Raw genomic sequence first — 26637 nt, 5'->3', positions numbered from 1 at the left:
AATATTTTCTTCTCTCTCCTCTCTTCTCTCCTCTCTCTTGCTCGCCCCATCTCTTCTTTCTTCGTCTAAGCAAACCCTCGTTCACAGTGACACCCTTCAAAGACTCACCACTACCATCCACTCTCAACCAACCTCCACAGCCACCGCAAGAGCTTCCCCTGGCTTCGCATTCAATTGAATAGCAAGGGCAACTACAACGAGTTCGTCCTGGAAACTAACTCCATGCCGAAAAAGAAACAATTTCGATATGGATGGTTTTTGTTTTTGAGCATATTTGGGTTGTCCTTGTGAAGTAGTTTGATCTAATCGTGTTTGATCATCAATGTCCTTGAATCAAAGTGTTTATGGGTTTGAGGTGGTGTTAGAGTTCAGGAATGTTTGCATATGAGAAATGTTCCGCTTCATCGCCCCATCACCAATGATCCCCTAGACCATAAACTTACCTCTTGCTTTCCTCTTCACTCATAATATCGACCAACCACCAGAACATGAACCACGAGAACCAGAAGATAACATCAGCATCAACATCAACATTAGCATCATCAACAGGTCATACTGCACCAAAAAGATTCATAGACTTTGTGCCAAAGACCGCAATGTTGACAAGGCGCTTCGCCTTGTAGACTGCCTCAACATTAACACCATCATTCACGCAGGCTGCCATCTAACCACTTCTACTCTTTATATCTTCTCATTGCATCCCCAGCGAGAGTGCCTGCAATGTTCTTATTGCCAGGTTAACTAGTTTCTCAAACCCCATATAGCACATTACATTTTATTCATCATCTCATTCATCATGGGGCCTCAAGGGTTGTTTACATAATGAGGAAAAGGGTGTTTCTTCCTAGTTTAGCGTCGTACAATACATATGAGGGCATAACAGTTGTTGGAGGAAGGAAGTGAGTTTGGGTACCTACCATCTGAGTATACATATAAGGTTCTAGTAGAAGGTCTTTGCAAAGAATCGGACCTCTAAAAGGCAAGGAATCTTCTCCAATATATGCTGAATAAGAAGGGTGTGGACAAAACTAGAATGTTCAATATATATTTAAGAACTCCTTGTCTTATCAATAGCCTAACTGAGCTTTTGAATACACTTGTTTTTATGCTTCAAAACCAGTGTCAGCCTAAAGTCATTACCTTGAACACAGTTATAAATGGGTTTTGCAAGATAGGGAGGATTGGAGAAGCTTTGAAGGTATTAAATGATATGATAATAGGCAAATTTTGTACCCTAAATGTTGTGACCTTCACTACTATCATACCGGGTTTATTAAAAGATGGAATAATCCAGGAAGCTTTTGAATTTTTGTATCACGTAATGCCAGAACGAGGTGTTAGGCCTGGAGTTGTGACATATAATGCAGTTCTTCATGGCTTGTTTAAACTTCAGCAAACAAATGAAGCAATGGGGTTTCTTATTAGATTGGCAAGTGATGGTATCTTGGCGGATAGTATCACTTGTACTATAATAATTGATGGATTATGTAAAGCCAACTGAATAGAAGAGGCCTTGAAGTTTTGGGATGATGTCATATGGCCATCAAAGTATCATGATAATTATGTTTATGCAGCCCTTCTCAAAGGGCTTTGCTGATCGTGCAAATTTAAGGAAGCTTGTCATTTCTTATATGAATTGTTTGATATTGGGGTCTCTCCAAACATTTTTGATTATAATATTTTGATTGACAGTGCATGCAAGTTGGGATTAATGAAAGAAGCTTATCAAGTTGTGGGAGAGATGAGAAGGAATGGGCTGGCCCCAGAAGCTGTAACCTGGAGGATTCTTGACAAATTACGTGATATGTGAGAGAGCAATTCTCTATTGAGGATGCGGCTTTGCAATCAAGAGGTGAACCACAGGATATAATTCTAAAGAAAACTTGATGTGGAAAATCTTACTTGAATTTAAGTAGCCATAAGAAGGAGACATTTTTTAACTGAGGATCCTAATAGTACTAATGAAGATAGATGTTTTAACCATGTGACAGACATGACCTCCTTGACTTCGAGAGGAATCATATGAAGGGGTTAATAGATGGATTATGTAAAGCCAACCGAATAGGAGAGGCCTTGACAAATGCACTTTACTTGAAATCTTAAACCCATCCTAGATTTACCAAATTATAAGTAAAGTGCATTTTGTTAAAAAATTAGTCAATTACATAAAATATGTCCTTAACACTGCACACGTAAGAACGAACACAGAAGGGTGTTCAACTTTTTCAAGATTTCCTCAATCAAAACTCAATCTAATCATGTTCCTGCCCCTCATAAAGTGTCAGGTTTTCATTTAAACCCATCCCATAGCAAAACCCAAGCATTGACAAGCCTAAAAATAGATCAAAACGAAAAATCAAAGGAAAAGCTTGAAAATGGAAAAAAAATGAAAAAAAACTCACCGATCCAGCCCTCGCGCCCTCAAAAAGATGTTGCTGTGATCTGTAGGTTAAGGGAGGAGCCTTAGCCAACCTTACCGCCCCATTCCAGTGGGTGAGATGAGAGAGTTTGAGAGAGAAGGTGATATTGAAGAAAAAGATGAGAGTTAGATTGTGAGGGAATGAAAGAGAGGCAGAAGGTTTTTGTAGAGGGAGTTAGAGAGAATATGAAGAGGTGAGGGAGATGAACAGAATGAAAAAAGAAACGGTTGGTAATCGTTGGAGAAAAAAAGATGAAGAGGCGGGAACATACTTGATGGCTAAACTACATGTAGTTTATGCCTCCCCGCTAAACTACGCATAGTTTAGCCAAAAAAAAAAAAAAAAATTCAAATATCCTTATGAATTTCCTAGGAGACTAAAAGTGCAAAGGAAAATAAAAAATAAAAAAAAACCCCCAAAAATGACGGAAATGCCCTCAATAGGCAAAGAACACAAAGACCCTAAAAAAGCATCCCCAATGGATTGAAAGCACCAAATGCATTCCCAATGGATTGAGAGTGTCAAAAGCATCCCCAGTGGGTTGAAAGCATAAAAAACATCCCTCAGTGGATCAAAAATCATTATGAAAACTTCTTTGTGAGTCAATATTATCAAACAAATCCCAAGTAAAATTCAGTAGGACTCCTTTGTGGGTCTGAGACACAGAAACAGCCCCCTCGAGAGTTGCAAAATGAGATTTCCCCAATGGAGTTGATAAAACCCCCTTGAGGGTGGAGTCAACATCAATCCCTAGGAGCCATAAGAAAGAAGAATTCAGTTTTTCCCCAGTGGAGGAAAGTTTTCCCCAATGAGCAACACACCACCAAAAAATCTCGAAAAAAGTTACCCCCTCCCCAGTGGACCGTACACCATCAAGACTTCATGGTAGGTTGGAATCATCACCAAAACACTTCTCAGTAGTGAGTCCTCTAATATTCTCAATGAATCTTTCATCCAAAAAATAGTCAAGCAAGACAGAATTCGTGCACATATCCTACGAGAATAGAACATACAGGCAAGAAACCTCAAGCAAGTTAGAAAGGAAGAACACAAAATTCATGCACATATCCTACGAGAATTGAATATACAAGCATAGATCCTATACAATACATAAATTTTGCACATATCCCATAGGAATTGAATATACAGGCACAAATCCTATACAATACAGAACTTGTGCACATATCCTGCGGGAATTGAATATACAGGCATAGGCCACGCACCAATCAAGCAAAATTAGAATACAGAAATTGTGCACATATCCCAAGGGAATTGAATATGTAGGCACAATGGAAGAGGTAGAGATAGAGATCGAGACCAAGGTCACTTCGAGGCAAGAGTCTCACCAGAACATGTAGAGATAGAGATGGAGAAGACAAGTACTACCTAGAGGCGTAAGCCACCCAAAGAAGTTTGAGGCAAGAGCCCTAGATGGACACCATAGATATATATCCTTTTAAGCTTGTAAGAGCACATTTGTATGTTTGGTTGATGGTTGCGGTTGTTGACCTTGTTTGTTTTTCTTTTTAGTGACTTTAGGATAATGAGTCACTCGCCTTTTGCTTGCAATTGGCAAAACAGGTTCTGGAATAGTGAACTTGTCATTGCTTATTTCTTGAGCAACAATGGCGAGAATTGGGAAATACTAATCCCACGCAACTCTTCAGAGTTGCACCCTGCCCTATGTATGCATGAGGTGTGTCGTGTGCGTGGGTTTGGCAAAACAGATTCTGGAATAGTGAACCTGTCATTGCTCATTTCCCGAGTAACAAAGGTGGGAATTCAGACATATGAATCCCACACAATTCTTCAGAGTTGCACCTCGCCCCATGTATGCGTGATGTGTGTTGTGTGCGTGGGTTAGGCTCGAGTTGTATGTTGAAACAAAATGTTTTGTCTCTTATTCTTTTGATTCCATTAGTGAAGCTCACAAATTAAAAGAGGGGCATTTGTAGATACCACATTTTGTACCCTTTATGACTCAGGTTCCTGTTCCTTAATGATGCTGAAATTCTAAGACCCAAGATTGGTTTAGGGCCCAATTAGATGTTAAATTGACTTGAGAAATATTAAAATGAAAAATATAATTTTTAATGAGCAAATAAATCTATTTTTGGAAAAGTAAAGCCAAGGAAACCCTCGGCATATGCACGTAGGAATCAGCCTACGCGCGCAGCCATAATGCATGCGCACGTAGACTCGATCTTGCATGTGCATGTAGGGTTCTAGAAACATAAAAAAGACAAGTTTTCTGCATTAATGTTGAGGTTTGAAACAAATCCCATATCTTTTAGGAGCCGTTCCAAACCCCCATTTTCACAATATAAATAGTCATACATGGTACATTTTCAAAACACACAGAAATCCTAAGAGAAAACACTAAGATTCACTACAAATAGTGAATCAAAGAGGGAATTTTTCTCAAAACATCTTTAAGTCAATTTTCTTTTGATTAGGGTCTTTTCTGGTTTTGATATTTGAGTTTAAGATTACTAATCACATTTCTTATTGATTGTGGATAGATTTGACTGGAGGGAACGGTAAAAAATTAAGCTTGGAAAGCTTTGTGTTTGAGGTATTAGTCTAAACTTTCTTTTTCCTTTCTCTTTTTTTTTATGCTTTAATCTTTCTGTTTGCTTTAATTTTTTGTTATTATATGTTTTAATATATCTATGCAATTTAGGTTTATGTAGTTTTATGTTTTAAAAGCATGTTAGAACGTTAGATTTATTGTTTTGAAGCCTCGCTTTATTTGCTGTGTTGCTAGGGTTTTTGGGGAGGATTCCACGTGCGCATAATCCTACCTGCACATGCAGGCTTGTTCATGCATGCGCATGATCCTGCCCAGAAACCCTAACCCTAGTTTATTTGATTTTGTCTCTTGTTTTCTTGCATAAAGATGCTTTTGTTTTAGATCCTTTATTTATTTATTTATTTTTATATATTTGTGATTTTGACTCACTGTTTCACATGTTTGTTGTTTATTTGCCTTTCACATGTTTAAATTAGGATTTGTTTTTCATTTTCTCGCTTTAATGCCACGAACATGCATTCATATGTTCATCCATTGATGCCATAGGTGTTGAGTTGTTGCAAGGTAAGTGAGATAAGTTATGCATTCACATAAACATGTATGATCTTGTTTAATTTTAAACTTAAACATGTTTGTTTGGATGAATTATTCTTAATCACATGTTATTTAGATCTTCCCATGTTTATGTTTTTTTCTTGATTTACTGTTTATGCCTTGGATATGATATGATAACATGGTATTAGATGAATGTTAGGTGGATGACATGTATGATAGTAACATGCTAGGGTTTATGTTATACCATGATAGATAGATGAATGATTATGTCTTTTTGGGATGATTAATGCCATGTTGTATGCTTAGATGTATGCTAGTGTGTGTGTGAGTCAGAATGCAATATTGAGTGTGCCTTTAATATGGTTAAGACATACAACACAATGAGAGGAATCCAACCCTAGGTTGGGCGGTTTTAAGTGCCTTGCACCTTTTTAAAGCCGTACCTAAACTCCGAACCCATATCTCTAGTAGGAAGATAAAAAAATGTCATTTCTCGAGAGGACGCTATATATATATGGTTCCTAGACCATTGCAAAATCTAGGTGGTGACTCCCTCGTTGTGTCCACATTGGGTTGGCCTCAAAGAGATTTAACTATAGTAGGAAATTCATTGCCCACTCAAAACAAATTAATTGGGAGTCCAACTCTCCTAAAGTCATTTGGGCCGGGCTCGCACAACAATGTATACAAAAGTAACAAAACATCCTTCTTCTTCTTCTCTTTTTTTTTTTTTTTTTTTTTTTTTTTTAAGTAACAAAATATGATTTTCTCTATTTTAAAAAAAAAAAAATCTAAATATGGAATTTGATAATTATTAATAAACATCTATAATGATTGTGTTTGTTTATGGAACTAAATCTAGTATATTATGGGTCTGTTTGGATTGAATTTATTTTTGCTGAAACTGAAAACTAAAAACACTATAGCAAAATAATTTTAAATGTGTGAATAATGTCGTGGGACCATAAACAGTGCATGAATAGTGCGTGAACAGTGTTTTTTGTCCCCTGCACAGTAAAATCACATGATTTTATAGTTCACGCACAGATAAAAAAAAAAAAAAAGGACTGGAAACGTAAATGCTGAATTCAGTGCAATCCAAACGGGTACTATATAAAAGAAAATATGATGTGTTCAAGATTAGGAGGCTGATCTCAATCAAATTACATGAGTGTAAACTTTTATCATGTGAAACAACGTGATATGAGATGACTTTAGGAGAGTTTTTTAAGTAGGAGGTTTCTTAAAATTAGTGAGGGAGGAAATTGTAAACCAAATTAAACCATGATGATAGTATCATAGAACCACAAGACTTAACCTATTTTGGGTTTTTTGCTTGTTCTCTCTTGGCCCAGAAAGTTAGGCCTAACAAAAGGGTCAGTAAGCCCAATATTTGGTTGGTACAAGGCCTTCTTTATCGCATTGTACAGAACTACATCAACACTAAAGTTTTTTATCCTTTCCTTCTCTTTCGTTCCCGGCCAGGGATCTAAATGGGTCAGCCCAATCTCTAACCCAATGGGCTATTTTTTGTAATTGTGGGTCCATTGACTTTTTGAGTGAAAACTCAAAAGTTGTTTACTCCATAATTTGAAGTCTTCCCTCCATCTTCTCCGCATTTTCCAACCCAACCGAGTGAGCGAGTCAAGTACACGCGCCACCATGAGCGAAGACGCTTCATCTTACCCTCCGATCGAACCAACCAAATTCGACCTGATCGTCGTCGGCACAGGTCTACCGGAATCCGTAATCGCCGCCGCAGCCTCCGCAAACGGCAAAACCGTCCTCCACCTTGACCCGAACTCCTCCTACGGGTCGCACTACGCGTCTCTCTCTCTCCACGACCTCTCAAATTTCCTCAATTCCCATCCTGCCCCTCCTCCCTCCACCTCATCCAACGGCCACGATTTCACCCCCGTACCTCTCGCCCCTCGCCCCCTCTACTCCCACGTCGAAATTTCCTCTTTTGTCCCTGAGATCCTCGACGACGAACATTCCAGAAAATTCAACATCGACTTGTGTGGACCTAGGGTTTTGTTCTGCGCCGATAAGTCCATCGATCTGATCCTGAAATCTGGGGCGAACCAGTACATTGACTTCAAGAGCATCGAATCGAGCTTCGTGTGCGATGCGAGTGGGAGATTGACGAACGTGCCGGACTCTCGGGCCGCGATATTCAAGGATAAGAGCTTGGGGTTGACGGAGAAGAACCAGTTGATGAGGTTGTTCAAGCTTGTTCAGCAACACTTGGGTGGTGGTGAGAATGAGAATGAGAGGATTTCGGGGCAGGATTTGGAGAGCCCGTTCGTCGAGTTCCTGAAGAAAATGCGGTTGCCTCCAAAGATTAAATCGTACACTATCATTTGAAAAGTTGGATGAAATTTAATATTCGGTTAACTTATTAGGAGATTTGAACGGAAACAGCACAAGGTGCCAGTTGAGCTCTAAGGCTCTTCGGCTTTTCAGTTAAAAAATTATGCATATGGTCGAAATGCCGTATTATTTTTGCTAATTCTATTGATGCATTTGATAATTTGATTGAGATGATACAACAACTTACTGAACAAGAGTTTAAAATGAACCTGGTGGTGTAGAAATAAGTATGAGAAAAATAACCTATTGTTGCTGGTAAAAAAAATTATACATCATGAAACTCAAAATGTGTTTTTATCTGATATGGTAGTTTGTTTCCGATCTGTGTGATTGTCTAAAATGGTGCAATGTGGTGTTTGGACTTGATGTCTTTTAGGGTGATTGGTCACATTTATAGTTGTTTTCTTAAAACCCCCCACCTTATTTATTTATTTATATATTTCTGTTGCTGTGAGTAATGGTAATAGTTTGTGGTTAAGTACTGAGAATGTCTATCTTTGCTTTCCTTTCAGGATTATTCTGTATGCTATAGCCATGGCCGATTATGATCAGGACAATGTGGAGCTATGTGAAGATGTACTTAAGACAAAAGATGGTATAGATCGTTTGGCTCTCTACAACTCATCAGTTGGCAGGTAATTTTTATATTCTCTGTTTCGTACTTAATCTGTTTTTAAGTGTTTGTTTTATTTATGTAGTGCATTTTTCTTGGTGCTTGCTGCTATGGGTGTAATATTGATACCACGACCGGTAACTCTGTTTCTTGTCTGGATTATGGCTAGGTTCATAGGGAGAATGTAATGTTTGTCTGGATAATGGATGGTTTTGGGGATTCTTTTCATCTTGCATGTATTACTAGAACATTGTGTTTTCTTTCTTGCATCCTTGAACCAAGAATGTTCAGTTGGTTTTTATTTTGAGAAGCAAGGTGCCACAAGTATGTGCTTTTACAGTTCTTGTCCCTCAGGTTTCCAAATGCATTTGGGGCTTTTCTTTATCCAATTTATGGTCATGGGGAACTACCGCAAGCTTTTTGCCGCCGTGCTGCTGTCAAAGGTTGCATTCATGTAAGTTCTAGTCAAGAAATACATGGTTTAGCTTCTTGGAGCAACATCATTTGTTACTTCCTTACCATTTTTACATCCTGCTGAGTGCTGAACACTTGTTAATGCCTTGTGAACTTTGATTATGAGAACATTGTCTTGTAAATAGGCACATGCATGTTCATATTTGTCTAACCTTATTTCAAGTGTACTTTTTATTTTAATGTTTTTATTTATTTATTTGGTTTGAAGTGTTTGTATTATGCGTTTTATAAGAAAGAACTTGATCTATTTGCTTGCTGCCTTTGGAAACGAGTTGTCAACTATTTGCTTTGCTCTGAATTGAAGTTGTGAGGCAAGTAGTTGAAAAACCTGGAAGTAGATATCATGGGAAGGGATGAAACCTGAGGATAGTTAGAAAGGCAAACTTTGGTTTTGTATTTGTTAAACTTTGAAAAATATTTTTATTTGATATATAATTTTTCGGATAAGTAATACTCCCTCAGTCCCAAATTATTGGTCTTGTTTCAAAAACCCAACTTCTCAAGGGAACACCATTTATTGTCTTGTCTTTTGGTTAGAAAGGTATAAGTTTCCAAAATTACCTTTAAATAAATTTATCAAAAAATTGGAATACTATATCTGGAATTACAGGCACAAAAAATATGCTCTATACCAAAATTGGTGCCTAGCATTTTGGAATACTTTGAGGAGTAAAATACAAATTGTAAGTTATCCTGTTAATCAAATTTGAAAAACCTACTTCTTCCACAATACAAAAGCTATTGGCTCCAAGCATTTTGGATTACTTTCTGATTATTGGACTTGCACCTTTTTGTTCTTGTTAATATTGGACTTTAGTCCAACATCTAGAGGGTTGCTTATGTTTCCCACACACACACACGCGCGCGTGCATTTCTGTTTTTACTTTATCATGCTGTGATACTTATCTGCATATGAACTTCTAATATGCAGGTTCTGCGAATGCCAATGATTGCCCTACTTATGGACAAGGTGCATAATTTTTTTTTTTCCTTTTTGTGTCCATTATAAAAAAATTATTTGACCTTAGTATGTCTATCTTTTTTAAATTCATCTTTTCCCTGGAAATTTTAAGTGTACTGGGCATTATAAAGGAGTTAGATTATCTTCGGGTCAAGATTTATTCAGCCACCAGTTAATCCTGGATCCATCCTCTGTAGTTCCGTTGCCATTAATTTCATCTCCAACAGATTCTCCAAGAGAAAATCGTCAAATTTTAGGTCTGGGAGATGAAAAAAGGAAAGTTGCTCGGGGAATATGCATTACAAGGAGTTCCTTAAGGCCAGATACATCAAATTTTCTGGTGGTATATCCTCCAAGATGTAAGATCAAGTTTCTAGTGCTATTACTGTTTTTTGTTGAATGAATGAGGGGATAAGAAATCAAGAGGGAAAGAGAGACTGACTTTTTCCCCCCTCCCTCTAGCTTTGTACCCTGAACAGGTTACATCAATCCGAGCTCTCCAAATAGGTAGCGATTTAGCTGTTTGTCCATCAGGCATGTAAGTTTATGAGTATTCGAAGATAACTACTAGTTCTTAATGTTGTCATTTGTTGCTTAAAAGAATTTGATTCTGTTGCACATATTTAAGATAGACAATTAGTTTGCTAGTTAAATTAATTGTTGATGGGATCCTGATTTTGCAAGTGAGCATTGAATGAAGGTTTATTTTATTTTTTGATAGGTAAAAATAATAATATTGAAATGAGACTACTTTATGAAAATAAGCACGAAGCAGCCTAAAAAATTACAATGGGAGAAATATCTACACATGAATTGATTCTATGAAGGGCTGAATAAAGTCAGAAATATCTACACAGCCAACATCCTGCTTCCTGCCCCCTCCCCCCCCACCACCACAGAAAAAAAGGCAAAAGAAAAGAAAAGAACAACATGTTCTTCTTTCTCAAGATGTTGATGGTTGTGTGAAATTGATATGTAGTTAGAAAGAATGTCAATTTTTACATTGTTTTAATTTTAAAAAGGTTGGTATTTGGTGTGATGTTAGATACCTGGTGCTAATTGTAGAGACCTGTGTGCTATAAAGTGGCTATATTATTGATGGTGGTTATTGACTCTTTTTTACCATGTCATGTGACTAGCATTTTATGTGGATTCCCTTAGTCCCCATTACCTTCCTGAAATGCGTTTGGCATTATTCCCTTCTCTCTTTCAGGTTTGTATTATACTTTTGTACTTTGTGTCATGATGCCAACCAAGGGATAAAGTCACTGAATGCTGCCATGGATTCTCTTCTCACACTACCCAAGTCCTCACATTCTGAAAGTAGTACAACTGTTCACAGTGAAAATTCAGCAGAAGTAAAGCCCACTGTACTCTGGAAAGCATTGTATATTCAGGAGCTTACCATGGTGATCTTCTCATCAGAACTTTTCCATTTTTAGACTCTATTTTGTACTATTATGATGTTATAGTTGTACACTGAAAGTGCTCTTCTTTTGCCACCCTCCACAACCCAAAAAAAATCCCAAACCCTAAATTAGTTTGAAACTCTCTTTTTGATTACCCTTTGGGAGGACATGGCATAAACATGTGGATAGGAATAGGATAGCCAATGAGCCCTAGCTTGTATGGCACTTATTCCCCTCACAAGTATGAGATGGAGTGTGAGATTGAGGGTGTAAGAATCAGTGCTTGTGTAATTTTCCCAATATAGCATAAAATTAAACATGTGGATAGGTAACCTATTGGATAAGACATAACCCTTGTTGGTCTGAGTACCCTTCAGAGTTCTTATATGTGGAGATTCTTCGTGATACCCAGCAAGTGGATGTGATTTGTTTATGTGTAGCATTATGGTGACACGCGTTGGTATCTGATAAGAATTTTATGTTGATTCCAGGATCAATTTGAATCTATCAACTCCACTGCGATGCCAGATGGAAAGTTCAATTACAATAATATTTTGGATGCAGCTTTGAAGGTATTTCATCTTTTGTTGGACCTTCATAAAGTTCAATGTTTTGTTTCACTGTGTATGAATTGTGGTACTTCTCCACATCACTACATCTTACTTCATGGCATAAACTACTCTGTTTTGGGTCATCTCCCATGCAACAATTGTTCGGGAGGAAATATGAAACAGAATGATTGAATAACCAGATCACTATTTCTTTCATAGATTATTTTTTAATGATTGATCTCTATTTTTCTCTGTCAGTTGTCAAGTCATAGGTCTAATCTATTGAGGCATTGGTTATGCTTATTTTCACGTGTTGAGTTACTGACTAGAATTTGGTGGTGGTTCTGGTACTTCGGTAGCTATTTCAGAAGATGTATCCTGATGAAGAATTCTTTCCAGAAACAGTCTCACCTGAGAATCCTGAGGATGATAATGAGTTTAGTTTAGAGAGTTAACGTGCTTTACTGGACTAGATGGTGTTATCCATCTTAGCAGTGCTCTGCTCGGAAAGTTATGAATTGTGGATGGCTTGAAGTGCTGTGTATTGCCTTGAGAAAGAGAACTTCACGTTTAAGCAATCTACTGCCTCGTATGTTTTCACAAATTTTTGTAGCATTATATTAAAAAAGGCAGATACTGCCCTTTCATTTTCAGAAGTTGTTGTACCATTATTCAACTCTACCTTAACCGTGCAACAGTGGCCGCCATGGCACTGTTGTACATACAAATTCTAGTAGGATGTCAGTGGCACTGTTGCACATACAAATTCTAGTAGGATGTCATGGTTCTTACACGTTTGGTAAAAATATTTCATCTATCTTGCAATCTCTCTCTTCCCCCCACAAGGGCCACAAACCCCCCCCCCCACCCCGCGCGCGCGCGGGGAAATCTTGCAATCTCATTAAGTTGTGATTTTTATTTTATTTTATAAATACTGAGGACCCATGATGGATCTGCTAGTGTGATTTGATTGGATTTCATATATGCAAGTCACTTTTATATTTTAATAGTAGAGCTTATGCAAACCAAACTGAATAGGACCCCAATGTTATGGTGATGCTGGAGGGTTGGCAAGTTAACTTGAAAGTGGAGAGGGTTAGCCATTTTCTTAAGCTTTGATCGAATACCCAAAAGCTTTGCCATTTTATTGCGAAAATAGAGCTGATGTTGACATGCAAAGTAGAGAGGGTTGACAGTTGACATCCATAATTTAGCAAGTTAAGGGCCTATTTGAGGCAAAAATTTGCTGAATAGTACATTTTTAGAGAATTTTTAGATGAATAGCATGTGACTGAAGTTAATTAGTTAAGTAAACTGTTTCCGAAACTTGAGTTTGCTAAACTCGAGTTCCAATTGGTTTAGTCGTTTGACATGGATTAAAAAAAAAAAAAAAAAAAAAAAACACATAGAACTCAAGTTTGCTAAACTTGAGTTCTAGGCTGTTAAAAAATTTACCCAAACGACACTCGAGTTCCAATTGGGTAAATTCTTTTTAAATGGAACTTGAGTTCCAATTAATTACAACACCTGCCCCACCAACACTCTCAACCATATAACTCACTCAATGTTATATATAACTCACGGACATCGCCCAAACTCTCTGTCTTCACATCCCGCAACCTGCATTGATCATTTTACAAAATTAAAAGCTTCCTTCTTCAATTTGTAGTTAAATATCTAAACCTTAATTTTTTTTTTTTTTGGTTAAACCTCATTAATATATGCTTTCATTTGGTAGATATATATACACATTCCACTTTTATAGTGTTTATGGGTAATGTGTTATTTGTTATTTGTAATGTTTTGGTTTTTGTATTTATAATGGGTTGTTATTTGTTCTTTGCAATGTATAATGGGTTTTTCTTTGTGATGGTTTGTTATTTGTAATGTGTATGGGTAATATGTAGTTATTTTTTGTAGTGTGTTGTTATTTATAGGGTTGTTATTTGTAAGGTGTAACCAATTTTAATTTTTAAAAGTTAGTGACCATATAAAAATTCAAATGTTTATATTTGCTTGGAGACAATATTTTATATTTGCTTGGTTAATAAAATATTTTGCTTGGAGATAATAAATGTTATATTTTATATTTTATATTTTCTTGGAGATAATAAAAATTAAATTGTTTATAAGTGCTTGGTGGACCATACAATGTTATCTTTAATGTTTATATTTGCTTGGAGACGATATTTTATAGTTCATATCGGATAAAAGTGTTATACTTGTCACTAACTTTTTTAGTAAACTCATTTGACTTTGAATAGGCTTGTAATGAGTTCAATTGATTTATATCTATATTATGGTGGGGAGCCCCATAGTGATGTGATTCATGGAGTGACGTATGAAGGGTTTGGTAAAAGGTTAGAGATTATTTAGCTAAAAAAATGGCAAGAGATCAATTTGAAGAAGTTGAAAAAGAAAATTATGAAAGAACTGGATTTGGACTGTCGGTTCCATGACATAACAATTATATATCACACTCCGCATGCAATTTTTAGTGATCGTATTGTCTTCATGCTTAAAAGGTGAGAAGCATGTTAAGATTATGTTTGACAGGATAAACTCTATGCCCCAATTAAAAGTTGCTGAGTTGTATATACGTGTGAAGCCTTGTACAGAAGTCGGAGGTGAAGATGTACAACAAACAACTTTGGAGGGTGGTGGATGGGAAGAATTACAATCATTTCATGCTGATGGTCATCCAACTCTTAATCCATGCACCACAATTGGGGATTATACACTATCATGTCATGAGACACCAACTCCAATGGAGGTTTGCAGATCTAATTATCAACAGGATTGTATTCAATCTCTTGGGGGAGGGGGGGGGGGGGGGGAAGACAAAGCCGATGTTGATCATGGTAAAGATGAGTATGAAGAGATGATTGGGAGAGATGACTTCCATGATACCACACCATATATGGATGATGATGTGACATTAACTCCTCTATCCTGTTTGCGTGACAGACGTACTAGGAACGATCATTCCATTTTTGAATATGGACTGCATGTTCCACCCTCCAATTTTTTTTTCTAACTTGCCCCTCGCATCTATTTTATACAATTTGCGATTGGTATTAACTTGTTCGGGTTGTTCCTACTTTAGCCCAAATTTTTGGAGGACACGAACAGGTAGGTGGAATTCTACAAGCCAAAAACATATAAGTGGAATTTTCGACCTCCACATATTACTTCCATCGATGTGAAAACTAGGAGGAAGGAAGCTCAATTCATACACATATGGCTCCCACTTAACCTACAGTAGCCACTAATAAAAGCAACCATGTTAAACAATTTTCCCATAATTTGCATAACAAGTAGTACAATAGTGGCAATGAAATACTTTTTTATGATTATGATTATGATGGGTGTAATTTCAAGGTCATAAATTGTTATAAAAGTTGTATAAAAATAAGTATTGTACCTAGTTAGGCTGTGTCGTGGCAAACCACTCTTTTATACAAGAATTTTTTTTAAAGGTCTAGATATTATACCGTTATTTATTTAATTGATATGTCATTTTTTTTAATTATTTATATTAATATTAATTTTGTTACCTCAAACGTGAGGCAATTGTGATTCTTATCGAATTATCTTAGGTTACTCTCCATCATCTTCCAATAAAGCCTTAATAAGTGAAAATAAGGGGGTGTTTGGTGATGTTGCTCTAGTAACGTTGTTTGTATTTTTTAAAAATATGTGTGCGTGAAAAAGTCAGTAGAAATACGTGTAATATTGTTTAAATATTGAAAACCGTTGTTTAAAATACCTTACCAAACACCTCCTAAGTTGTCGGAAACATCCCGAGTGGGAAAAGGAAAGGGGTTGGTAGTGGAAGATTGAGGAAGGTTGAGATTTGACTTTAATTTTCAACATTTTTTATGGCTCCTCTCCAAAGAATATGGGAAAATTTCTCAATTTTTTAAAATTTTTTTTGTAATTCATCCATCATCGTGTGGGGGACACTACAATGTTTCTCTTTGTTGATTCTGATTGGTTGTATTTCCGCGGTTATGGTTTATTTATGCATAGTGGAGGTTTATTAATCTTAAGGAAAGACTCATTAAAGGTTATATTGACTGAAACGGTGATAATCATCATTATATTAACATTTGTTACCCATTTAATTTCGGCATAACCTTAGGTGATTGAAATTTATGAGAAATGTACATTTTACAACATTTTCATAACAAATTTTAAATAACAGGTTATTGTTTGTTGTTACAGGTGAGTAAAAAAATAATTTAAAGTTGTGAATTTAAATTAGAACCAATAACAACTTATCACTTATAATTTGTTGTGAAAGTATTGTAAAAATGTTGTAGACATAATACTTCTCGAAATTTATATTAAGGTAAAAGAAAAAAAGAAAATTTATATGAGAGGTGTTTGGTACGATTTTTTTTTTCTTTTTTCCTTTGTCTCATTTTACCAAGGTAATAGATTAATAAATTCTCAAAAAAAAAAAAAAGTGATAGATTAATAATATTTGTCTTATAATTACAAATTTTCACCTATAAAGACACGTTTGATATACTGTAACGGTAATTATATAAGAATATGAATAAGTATTATAAAAAATAAAAAATGACATAATGTAATACTTGTTATTATTTATTTGTTTTTATTTCTCAAAAAAAAAAAAAAATTTATTCAAGTGCTAAAAATGGGTGAACAGTAATTTGTAGTAATAAAAATATTTTGCTACAATATTTTCAGTAATAAATTTTCAATTTTTAGCAAAATAAGCGGTATCCAAACGTACACGATGTACTTTAACTCCACCAAAACACAAAAAATCTCAACATTAATCTATGTAAAGCCAAAAAATTTTAGCGCTTTCGTACGAAGCTCCTTTTGGCTTCAGTTTCGCTAAAAGTTTAAAATTAAAATAATACTTCTTTCTATTTTTGTATTCTTTTTCTTCTCTTTCTGCCCGTTGCCCTCCTTCTCCTTCTCTCGCTATCTCCTCAGATTAGCTCTTAAGTCTCTCAAACTCAGACTCTCTCAAACTCTCGAACTCCCTCAAACTCACTCTCAAACTAATAGCAACAGTAACATTGACATCGTTTGTATTTCTCTCTGTGTGTGTGTTTCATTTTGGAAAAAAAAAAAAAAAAAAAACCAAAAGCCCATCGATCTCTCGCAATCTCTCTGGTTTTGGAGATGAAGAATTCAGAAGCGAGGAGTTCACAACGTGTCCGAGTCGCGGTGAGTATCAGGCTAGAAATTTGGTGTTCAAAATCAGGTGCAAATTGTTTGGAGTCCTTCACCTTCGATTATGTTTATGGTGGTAGTATTGGCTCGCCTGCTTCTGCATTATACAATGATTGTGTTTCTCCTCTTGTGGATGCACTATTCCGTGGTTATAATGCCACTGTTCTTGCATATGGCTAGGTATAACTTTTTATTTTATCTTATAGAGTTAGAACACTCGAAAATATGTTTTGATACATTGTTGAGTTTACTCTGTTTGTAATTTTTAAGGCGGGGTTGGGGAAGACGTACACTATGGGGATTAACTGTTCAGGGGAGGGAAGTAATGTAGGAGTCATACCTAAAGTAATGGAAGACATATTCCAGAGAGTTGAAGTGAGGAAAGATTCAAGAGAATTTTTTATTAAAGTCTCATTTATTGAGGTAAAAGAAATACTTCTAGTTAGCTTGTTTCGTTTTGTTTTCCTTCACCTCACTACTTGAGTTTATTTGCTTGATGTGGTATGATGTGATGACAGGTACTCAAGGATGAAGTGTATGATTTGCTAGTTCCAAATTTGCATCCAAGGGATTCCTTACAAATTAGAGAAATGGATGGAGTAAGAACACTTGCTGGAGTCACCAAGGCAGAATTTAGGACAAAAGAAGAGATGGCAAAATATCTATCTCGCGGTTCCCACTCTCGTGCCACCAGGAGTACTAATATGAATAGCCAATCAAGGTGAAAATTTCATAATGTTATATATTTTTGAAAAGTGTTGCCAATGAAAATATCTAGCTTTGTAGTTTTGAATGAACATTTCATAATTTGAACTGTTGCCAATGAACTCTATCTCAACTGGCACCCTTTTTGCAAGTGCTAGGTTTAGGGTGAAGTCTTGGGTTCAGGGTATGTCTACTTAGAAGAATGGTAGGAAGTGCATTAAGTTTCTTGAATTGCAACATGTGACCTTACATTTTACCACCATACATAAACTTAAATGTATGTCTACTTATATTTTACCACCAACATGTTCCACTACTGAAAGTTCTCGAAAACTGACAACCTACCCGTTGGCCTCATTGCCAAGCACACCAGTCCTAACTTGGTATCTAGTATCATATAGTTCTTTGCTGGCAACTCCAAATCTAATCCCTTGAAATGAAAAACCAATCTGGGGAACTTAATTTCCTTACATTTTTGAAGGGCAAGTCAAAGCAAAGATCGAGCTCTGCTGTGTATGAATATGACACCTGAAGCTTTGTTTGTGCCACGAACGCCTGCTTTAGCATGTCGAAAGCATCCTCTTGTAAACTAGTGACTGTGGTTTCAGAATCTATCATCAAGCCCCCACCTCCATCGCTGCCAATTTGGAACAACGATTTTGGTATAGGCAAGAGAGTTTGCCCAACTGTGATACCTTCAAGAGATAAGTAATAAAAAGATGGTAGAATTGGATTTCTTATCAATGGGGTGCTTTTGACTGCCCCATTTAAGGCATTCAAATCCGCTAGAGAACCAAACAAAAGGCTATTAATTTTGTTGTCACCAATTGAAGTGAAACATTATGAGAATTTCCTTGAACCAAGTTGTGAAACTAAGGACAAAGTTCCACGCCCAAGTCCCACTATCCCCGCAACATTGTTCATTCCTATGACTTCGTTGTTCACCCCACACCTAAAACCTATCCTTGGCAGAGAAACCTGTTCTTCAAAAGTGAGAGTTTCCCTTAATAAAAACCCTTGTGATGACGACCCGTCCCCATAAACATTCAAATATTCGCAACACCCATTACCACACCTTGAATTTCTCAAAGCCTTACACAACTTACTAAAGCATGTAACATCCGAAAAAGAAGAAGATAGTTTCGAGTTGAAAATTGGGGTTGCTTGTTCGAAACAGTATGTACATGGCTTGCATTGTGTCCATATCAAGTCACTACCTGTGTCCATGATCGTAACCAAAGGTACCATGGGAGTCCCAATCGATAAGTTCATGAGGAACTCTCCGTCCCCAGCATAAACTGGTGCTATAATATCATCAATTCAACCATTTTTTGTGATTGCACTAAGCTTCTCAAGCCGGGGTTTCACCCGGTTGATTATGGCTCGTTGGATGAGTTGCAGTTTTGTGAGGTTTTTTAGGCCAGCATCAATGTGTGTTAGGCTAACCCGGAAGCCGGTTTTTAATGGGTTATCATCAAAAGCTAGCCTTGATGAGAAAGTTAGCAATGGGAGAATTAGTATTAGAAATGGTAGTAGTAGTAAGGGTTGGAGAGAAGTTGCATAATGTGCCATAGTGTGCATGTTTTAGGGAGTGAATGGTAAGTTTGTGAAATGAAATAGATAGTTTAGTGGCCTTATTAGAGGAAGAGGAAGAAGAGAATTGCCGTTATCATAATCTGGAACTGAATGTAACGGTTATTATTATTAGTAGTTGCTCAATCCTTTTGTACATGTGTTGGAGAACCGGATCAACCAGTGTGAACAATGGGTGGAAGAGAAAACTTTGGTTTCTTCACATGATTTATAAAATTCTATAAGAAAATATTATACAAATGATTACAAAGAAATTTTTTTTTTTTGAAACATTGGATGTTTTGATTCCTTAAAAAAATTTGAAACATTGTTGTTGAAGATGGTCATATTATCTAGGGATAATTATAGCAAACCCACTTGGGGTTTGACCCGTTTTTACTTGGCCTACCCTTGGTTTAAAACTTTACAATTTGCCCACCTGAGGTTACTTCTATTAGCCTTCCGTAACCCACCTCTCCGTTTACTATTAGAAAAACACATTTTTAGGCAAAAACAAATATAACAAGAATAAAAAAGTTAGGGTTTTTCATTTCTCATGAAATTTAATGAGAACAAATTGGAGGAACAAACAACAAACCCAGATTCAGTCCCAAAGAAAAAAAATAAATTTAAACCCAGATTAATTGAAATTCCCTTAAACATTCCCCAACCCCAACTACACAAAAATCAATCCAAACCAAACATATCAACCCATAAAAATCAACCAAATAATTAACCCAAACCAAGTAATCAACCCACAAATTTGGATATGCGAGAATGACCACAAAAATCGAACAAAGAATCGACCCATAAATTCCGATTTGCGAACATGTCGAAGCACTTCCACCCATCGTGCACCAGCAACCACCACACCCACTGCAAAAATCAACCCAAAAATAATCACAAACCCAGTAACCATCTCACAAATCAAACTAAACCCATCACCCACCAACAAAGCAAACAAATATCAACACAAACCCACAAAAATCAACCTTCAGGCACCCAGATTTGCCACTACCAATTCAAACATCCACTACCACCAGATCGCGACCAAAACTTAGTACCACCACCACCTATTGATGTTGATTAGTGCATATGGGAGAGAGAGAGAGAGAGAGAGAGAGACAGAGTCAAGTGAGAATACAGAGTGATTCAGCGGGGAGAGGAAAAGGAGGAGAGAATAAAAACAAATTTATTAGTAGTAGCGAGCAATATGTCTCAATCTGTCCAAGTATCCTAGGTTGGCAGCATTGAAGAAATCGAACAGAGCTTGGATTCTGAGATCCCTCTCATCCTTGGTCTCTTGCAATGCCAGAAGCACGTGATCCATGGAAATGAGTCCACCTTTCTTCTTCTTGCTCTTGCTATTGGGGTAGGGGTTAGAGTTGGAGTTGGGATTCGGATTAGGACACCGTTGGTTTTGGTTTTGGTTTTGAGTGTCAGTTCTTATGGGTCTGTGTTTGTGTTGCTAGGTGTGGTGGGTCTGGGTTTTGAAGAGGGATTTGCTTTGGTTTTGGTTTGAGATTTGAGAGAGACCTAAGGTGAAGCCGTGTATGATTTTTGTGAATGACTGAAAGTGTCTGAAAGGATTTTTGTGAAATTAAAGTAGAGCACTTTCAAGTGTAGGATTTTTGTAAACGTTTTTTAGGATTTGTGCGGATATGAAAATTTTATTTGGATTGATTAGCTCAAGTCTATTCATACCAAGACAAAGTGTGTTCTTGAACCCAAGCTACAAGACCCCCATTTTTGATCTTGTTTGTTTGAGTTTTTTCTGTTATTTTTTGTTTTTAGCGGAGAGAGACATAAAATTGAAGATAAAATACATTTTTACCCTTGATTTTAACAGAGGTGGGTAACGGATGGGTAACAGATTGAAGTTCAGGTGGGCAAAATGTAAAGTTTTAAACCACGGGTAGGCAAAGTGAAAACGGGCCATACCACAGGTGGGTTTACTGTAATTATTCCTATTATCTATCCTAAAAGTTCACATTAGATAAGATCATATTGTCTTCTTGTGTGACATGCTAGAGACACCTTAGATAAGATCACTTTGTTTTTTTTGATAGGAAAATCACTTTGTTTTTTGGTATTGCATTGCCTTTTTTTTCTTTTTTCTTTTTTTCTTTTTTTTGTGGATAATTCAATACACAATGGAGGAAAGGGGATTTGAACTCTAAATCTTTCTGTTAGAAATGGCAAGAGATTCCAGTTGAGTTACAAGACTCTTGGCAATATTATATTGTAATCTATTGTTACACATTGTCTTTTATAATCATTAAAGAATTGGAGGGCCACATTCAATATTACTCTATACTTTATACTGTGATTTCAACATTTAATCAAAAATTAAAATTATCAAACTTATATATTGGAAATCTTGACATCATGCTACCAAGTAAGCATTGCAACGAATTGGTTGAACACTTAATTTGACTCATCACTTTCATCAACTTATTTAATTACACTTTTTCATTATTATCACAGATTTTGAATATAACATCTTTCAATTTTTTATTACTTATTTATTTGTTTGTTTATTTTAAGATACTAAATGCAATTGATGTAAATTTGGAACTGTTCCATTAAAAATTTAGGACAAAGAGTTGAAATTAACTTTGGCAACAAATTTGGTTTTGTGAAAGCTAAAATTTTCAACCAATTGCTATAGCAATTAACTATAGCAACCCCGTTTGCTATAGCTTCAAGGAACCAAGACAGGTTGACTTGGATGGGGGTAAAACATGGGGACTTTGATCTAACAAGTTCGAATAGGATTGCAACAGGGTTGGGTTCTCTTGATCTTTTCCACGGAAAATGGGGTTGGGACCTAAAAATCCTTCCAAGAATTCAAACTTTCCTTTGGAAGTGTTGTCATAACAGCGTTGGGGTTAGAGAATGTCTAGCATCAAAAGGCATGTATATTGATGTTACCTGTCCTCTTTGCCAAGCTAATGTTTAATCAATTTCTCATGCCCTTTGAGATTGCCTAATCAAAAAACACATATGGATCCAGCTGGGAATCTCCACAATTAGTTGTTCCTTCGTCACTCAAGACTTTAACGAATAGTTGTCAACCAATTGTGTTACTATTAAGGCAAGGTCTCGGTGCACTATTCCTTGGAAAATAATGTTTTCGTTTACTGTTTGGACTTTGGACCATCTGGAACAATAGGAATCGGGTGGTATATCAGTAGGTTCAGGTTGATGGAAGCAAAGTATTGGAAGGACAAGCTGTTAGCTTCTGCATAAATGACTGTAGTTTAGTCTTTCTGTTTGTTATGCTACTTGTAGTTTAGGATGTGGTGTAGTTAGTTTTTATTAATTATAGACATGTGTTGTTTGGTGATTGGTGTATTTGCATAACCAATTTTGGAGGGAAGATCTGGATAGATTGGGAAGTTAGTTAGGCTTAGTTAGTAGCTCTTTTCCTTGTATATATATGGATTAGTTTTGTACAATGAAATTAATGCATTTTATTCACTCATTAAAACTCTTATATGGTATTAAAGTGTAAAAGAACCAACCCCATGCTAGCTAAAGAGGCAGTGCAGAGAGCAATGAAATTTTTCTTCTATGCTTACTCCCCAAAAACCCCTACCCACCTAGCTGTGAAGCAAATTCGATGGGAAAAACTGGCCCGTGGGTGGGTTAAGTTGAATACAAACGGATAATCACCCGGGGCCAGCGGGAGGAGGAGGAGTTATTCCTGATATCGAAGGTGCTTGGATCATGGGGTTTGTGAGGAATATAGGCATTACTTCTAGGTATATAGCTGAATTATGGGCTCTACGTAATGGGCTTTTACTCTGCATAAATAGAAATTTTAATGCTATTGAAGTTGAGTTAGATGCTAAATCGATTATTGATGTTTTGTCTACTTCAAATTGCTCTAATAGTTTGGCTTCTCCTATGGTGGATGATTGCAGGTTACTAGCTACCCAAATTCACTAGATTCAGTTTAACACATTGCTTTTGAGAAGTGAACAGGATTGTTGACAAGCTGGCCAGGATAGAAGTTGCCCAAGAAAATCAGTTTAATCTTTTTAGTTGTCTGCCTGTGGATGTTGTTGATGTTTTCTTAGTTGAGTTTAATGGTCTGTATTTAAATGGGAAGTGTCCTAAGACTACGTTTGTTCCTTAGTTTTCTTAATGCAACCCTCTTTTACCAAAAAATGAAAAAGAAAAAAAAGAAAGCTGAATTTTTCATGTCAATGTGTTGGGGTTCTTTTTGCTCTCTTGCCATGCACATAAGTTGAAATTATCATGTCATGTGAATTTATAGAGCTTTCTTGATGATTCATATAAAGTTTAGGAGTCATATCCACTACTTGCCCACATAAGTAATGAGAAAGGCTAGTGACACATCTTTCAATGCATATTGAAAAAAATCTTTAGAATTTTCAAGCATGTTCTCATTGAAATCCTTAGGTAGTCTTCTCTTTGACATTAATATGAGTTAGAAACACCTATTGAGCCTAGGGGTGGCTAGAGTTTTCAACTTGAGAGAGAGAGAGAGATTTTTTTTTCCAATAATGCCCACTTGAAACTTTAAGAACCAAATGCGCTTTAAAACTTTAGGAACCAATTGGGTTTAGCCCCTGCCCACCTACAAGCATGTAAGATAGCATGGCCATTATGTAAAACTCGAATGATAAAATGATTGTGGCATAATACATCTAATGATAGCACACTAATTATGCAATATATAATTACTTCATGGCAAGAGGAATTGGTGGTGGTGGTGGACCACAAACACCCTTTGATGGGGGCACCTTCTGTGGGGACATATGTGGGAACCTAGGATATATCCACAATTGAATCAAAATCAATGTTCCACCAATTTGCTTTGCCTTCTTGGGTAGATTACAAAGGTTTTGCATGAATTCCAACCACATGAGATGGACCCTATCTGCAGAATTGATCATATCCCCTAGTAGGGCTAGTACATAACAGTGAGCATATTGATGAACTTGCAACTCATTGGCATCTAGAGGCAGCGGTTGTCCAATACAGTCGATGAGCCTTTTATTTGAATCCTCTAACTATCTAGCACAGTTTGAGGATCATTTGGAATTTGAATTCCAAGCATTTCAACACACACAGTTGTCCAAGTTCTTTTAGTGGATCCAACCATTGCCTCACCCTCGATGGGCATCTCCATGATAACTTCCACATCTTGCAATGTGATCATCATCTTATCATGTGGTAGGTGAAATGTATGGTTCTCTGGGTGCCATCGTTCTACAAATGCAATGATTAATGCATTATCAAGCTTTATGGAAGAGACCATGTGCAGACCCTCTAGACCAAGTAACCTCATAATGGCAATGACACGATCATCTACCATTGGATCTCGACGTATCAACTTTTCATGGAAACTTCAACAATTCAGTGTGCCAAGAGGATCTTGCAAATGTTTTAACAATAGATAAATATCTTATACTACGGTCAAGTACGTAATATGCCATTAAAGAACAACTCAACATCCAAAAGAAGTAGTATAATCTATAAGTTTTGATTAATGCTTTAAAGTTATAAAAATATTGCTTGTGTACATATTAGTCCTCAAAATGTCACATCTTTGCCATTACTTATTAACTAGAAGCATGATGCGAAAATTTTTACCTGGCCTCTAGGGTTCTAAAGTAACTCAGATTGATGATTTGCTTGTTCCGTCAAAACGCTACCATCAATGGGTCTAGGATCTATCATCATGATGCAAAAAGATTTTATGTCATATCAAATAAAAAAGCATTATGGGACCAATTAAAGAAAATAACAGTGAAAACCATCTAATGAAAATCTTGTATATATATATATAAGGAAACAAAATCTAATGGTAATCAGTACATATGGGACCAAAAATGATTCAAATATTCACAATTGACTAGGCGATATTTTAATAATCAATGACTACTCCTAAATCAATTCAAATGAGGACAAAAATATTCCATGCACCAAACATATGGTCCATTGTTGTGCAAAATGTTTTCCATAATACAACACGAATTCAATCTTCTTGTAATACAACATTACATTACTTATTATTTTATAAATACTTGCCATTCTGCCTATATTGGAATCTTGATGGGGTATATATAAGTGGATGTTTCATATTTAGTTTAAGATTTGGAATAACTAATCAAACCATATTCATGAAATCTGGTGTGACCAACTGTGAATAAGTCATAGTTACCATCACAGGCGAAGCCAGGGGGGCCATGGCCCCCTTAAGTTTTGAAGAATTCCTAGAATTATAGTACTAAAAAAAAAAAAAAAAAAGCAAGAACCGCCCCCCCCCCCCCCCCCCCCCCTCCTCCTCCCCCCCCCCAGATTTTTGACAAAAAATACATAACAATTCAATCTTAAAACCCAACCTATTCTTTGGCCCATAATCATTTTTGGTTAAAAAAAAAAAAAATCACTTATCTATATATATATATAAAACCGAAACCTTTGCTAGCACCACAATTTTCCACGTCAGCATAATATTTAAAAAAGCACAATATTTAAAAAATAAAAAATAAGTAAAAATTATAACTCCTCAAAACTCTAGCAACCTTACCCCTCTCTTAAGTTAAGAAATATAAAACCACGGTTTCTGCAAACTCTCTCTTTCTCCAGACGTAGGAAGCCCTAAAGCATTCAAGATCTACAAAACCCTAGCAACCTTACCCCTCTCTCAAGTTAAGAAATATAAAGCCACGGTTTCTGCAAACTCTCTCTCTCTAGACGTAGGAAGCCCTAAAGCATTCAAGATCTACAACGCACGGTATAGATTTTAGCTTATAAAGTTCAGCTTTTGTAAGGTTAGTTTTGTTTATATATTAATTAATACATAGTACTTTGTTTACCATTGAATACTCATATAATCAATTTCCAATTCAATGTTCAAGAATTAAACCAAAATTCTAACTGCGCTATCATAAAATATTATTATTAGTATGAATTTTATGGAGTTACGGTGTTCAAGAATTAAACCAAAATTCTTTTAAATTATCTATAATATTTTGTCCTCTAAAAATTTTATCTCTTTGATTTTAGTATATTGTGTTTCTTAAGCTATAGAGAGATTTTCTTTGGTTTCTGCAAACTCTCTCTCTCCAGATGTAGGAAGCCCTAAACGCACGGTATAGCATTCAAGATCTACAACTCACGATATAGATTTTTGCTTATAAAGTTCAGCTTTTGTAAGGTTAGTTTGTTTATATATTTAGTCCTTACGTTTAGGTTTAGGTTTAGGTTTTAAGA

At 36.2% G+C, this 26637-nt stretch overlaps 1 protein-coding gene and 2 pseudogenes across 4 annotated transcripts; 2 read left to right on the top strand and 1 right to left on the bottom strand.

The window, feature by feature from the left end:
* The first annotated feature begins 488 nt into the window (after positions 1-488).
* Positions 489-1886, top strand: LOC115961652 (annotated as a pseudogene).
* Positions 1887-7053: 5167 nt separating this feature from the next.
* Positions 7054-12716, top strand: LOC115960465 (rab escort protein 1-like). 4 transcript variants are annotated; one of them, XM_031079391.1, is made up of 9 exons: positions 7057-7859; positions 8394-8516; positions 8849-8948; positions 9900-9938; positions 10036-10288; positions 10392-10467; positions 11143-11338; positions 11830-11910; positions 12219-12716. In XM_031079391.1, exons 1-9 carry the CDS (start codon positions 7171-7173, stop codon positions 12246-12248), a joined length of 1587 nt encoding a protein of 528 aa, XP_030935251.1. In that variant the 5' UTR covers positions 7057-7170; the 3' UTR covers positions 12249-12716. The 4 variants fall into 4 exon arrangements, with proteins under 4 accessions (XP_030935252.1, XP_030935251.1, XP_030935249.1 ...); XM_031079389.1 differs by having other exon boundaries at positions 7060-7859; positions 12249-12716; XM_031079390.1 differs by having other exon boundaries at positions 7061-7859; positions 10042-10288; positions 12249-12716.
* Positions 12717-18124: 5408 nt separating this feature from the next.
* LOC115961651 lies at positions 18125-24733 on the bottom strand (annotated as a pseudogene).
* Positions 24734-26637: the final 1904 nt, after the last annotated feature.

Source organism: Quercus lobata, chromosome 9, assembly GCF_001633185.2.
Source record: "Quercus lobata isolate SW786 chromosome 9, ValleyOak3.0 Primary Assembly, whole genome shotgun sequence".
Taxonomy (NCBI): domain Eukaryota; kingdom Viridiplantae; phylum Streptophyta; class Magnoliopsida; order Fagales; family Fagaceae; genus Quercus; species Quercus lobata.
Note: the sequence above shows the minus strand (reverse complement) of the source record. Positions and strands in the feature narration are given on the sequence as shown.

What these genes read in the sequence shown, in the direction of transcription:
- LOC115960465 (XM_031079389.1), top strand. Translation starts at nt 7,171, where the DNA reads ATGAGCGAAGACGCTTCATCTTACCCTCCGATCGAACCAACCAAATTC. An exon ending in GCTGTTTGTCCATCAGGCAT is followed by an intron (nt 10,468 to 11,142) that starts GTAAGTTTATGA and finishes TCTCTCTTTCAG; the next exon opens with GTTTGTATTATACTTTTGTA. An exon ending in ATATTCAGGAGCTTACCATG is followed by an intron (nt 11,339 to 11,829) that starts GTGATCTTCTCA and finishes TGTTGATTCCAG; the next exon opens with GATCAATTTGAATCTATCAA.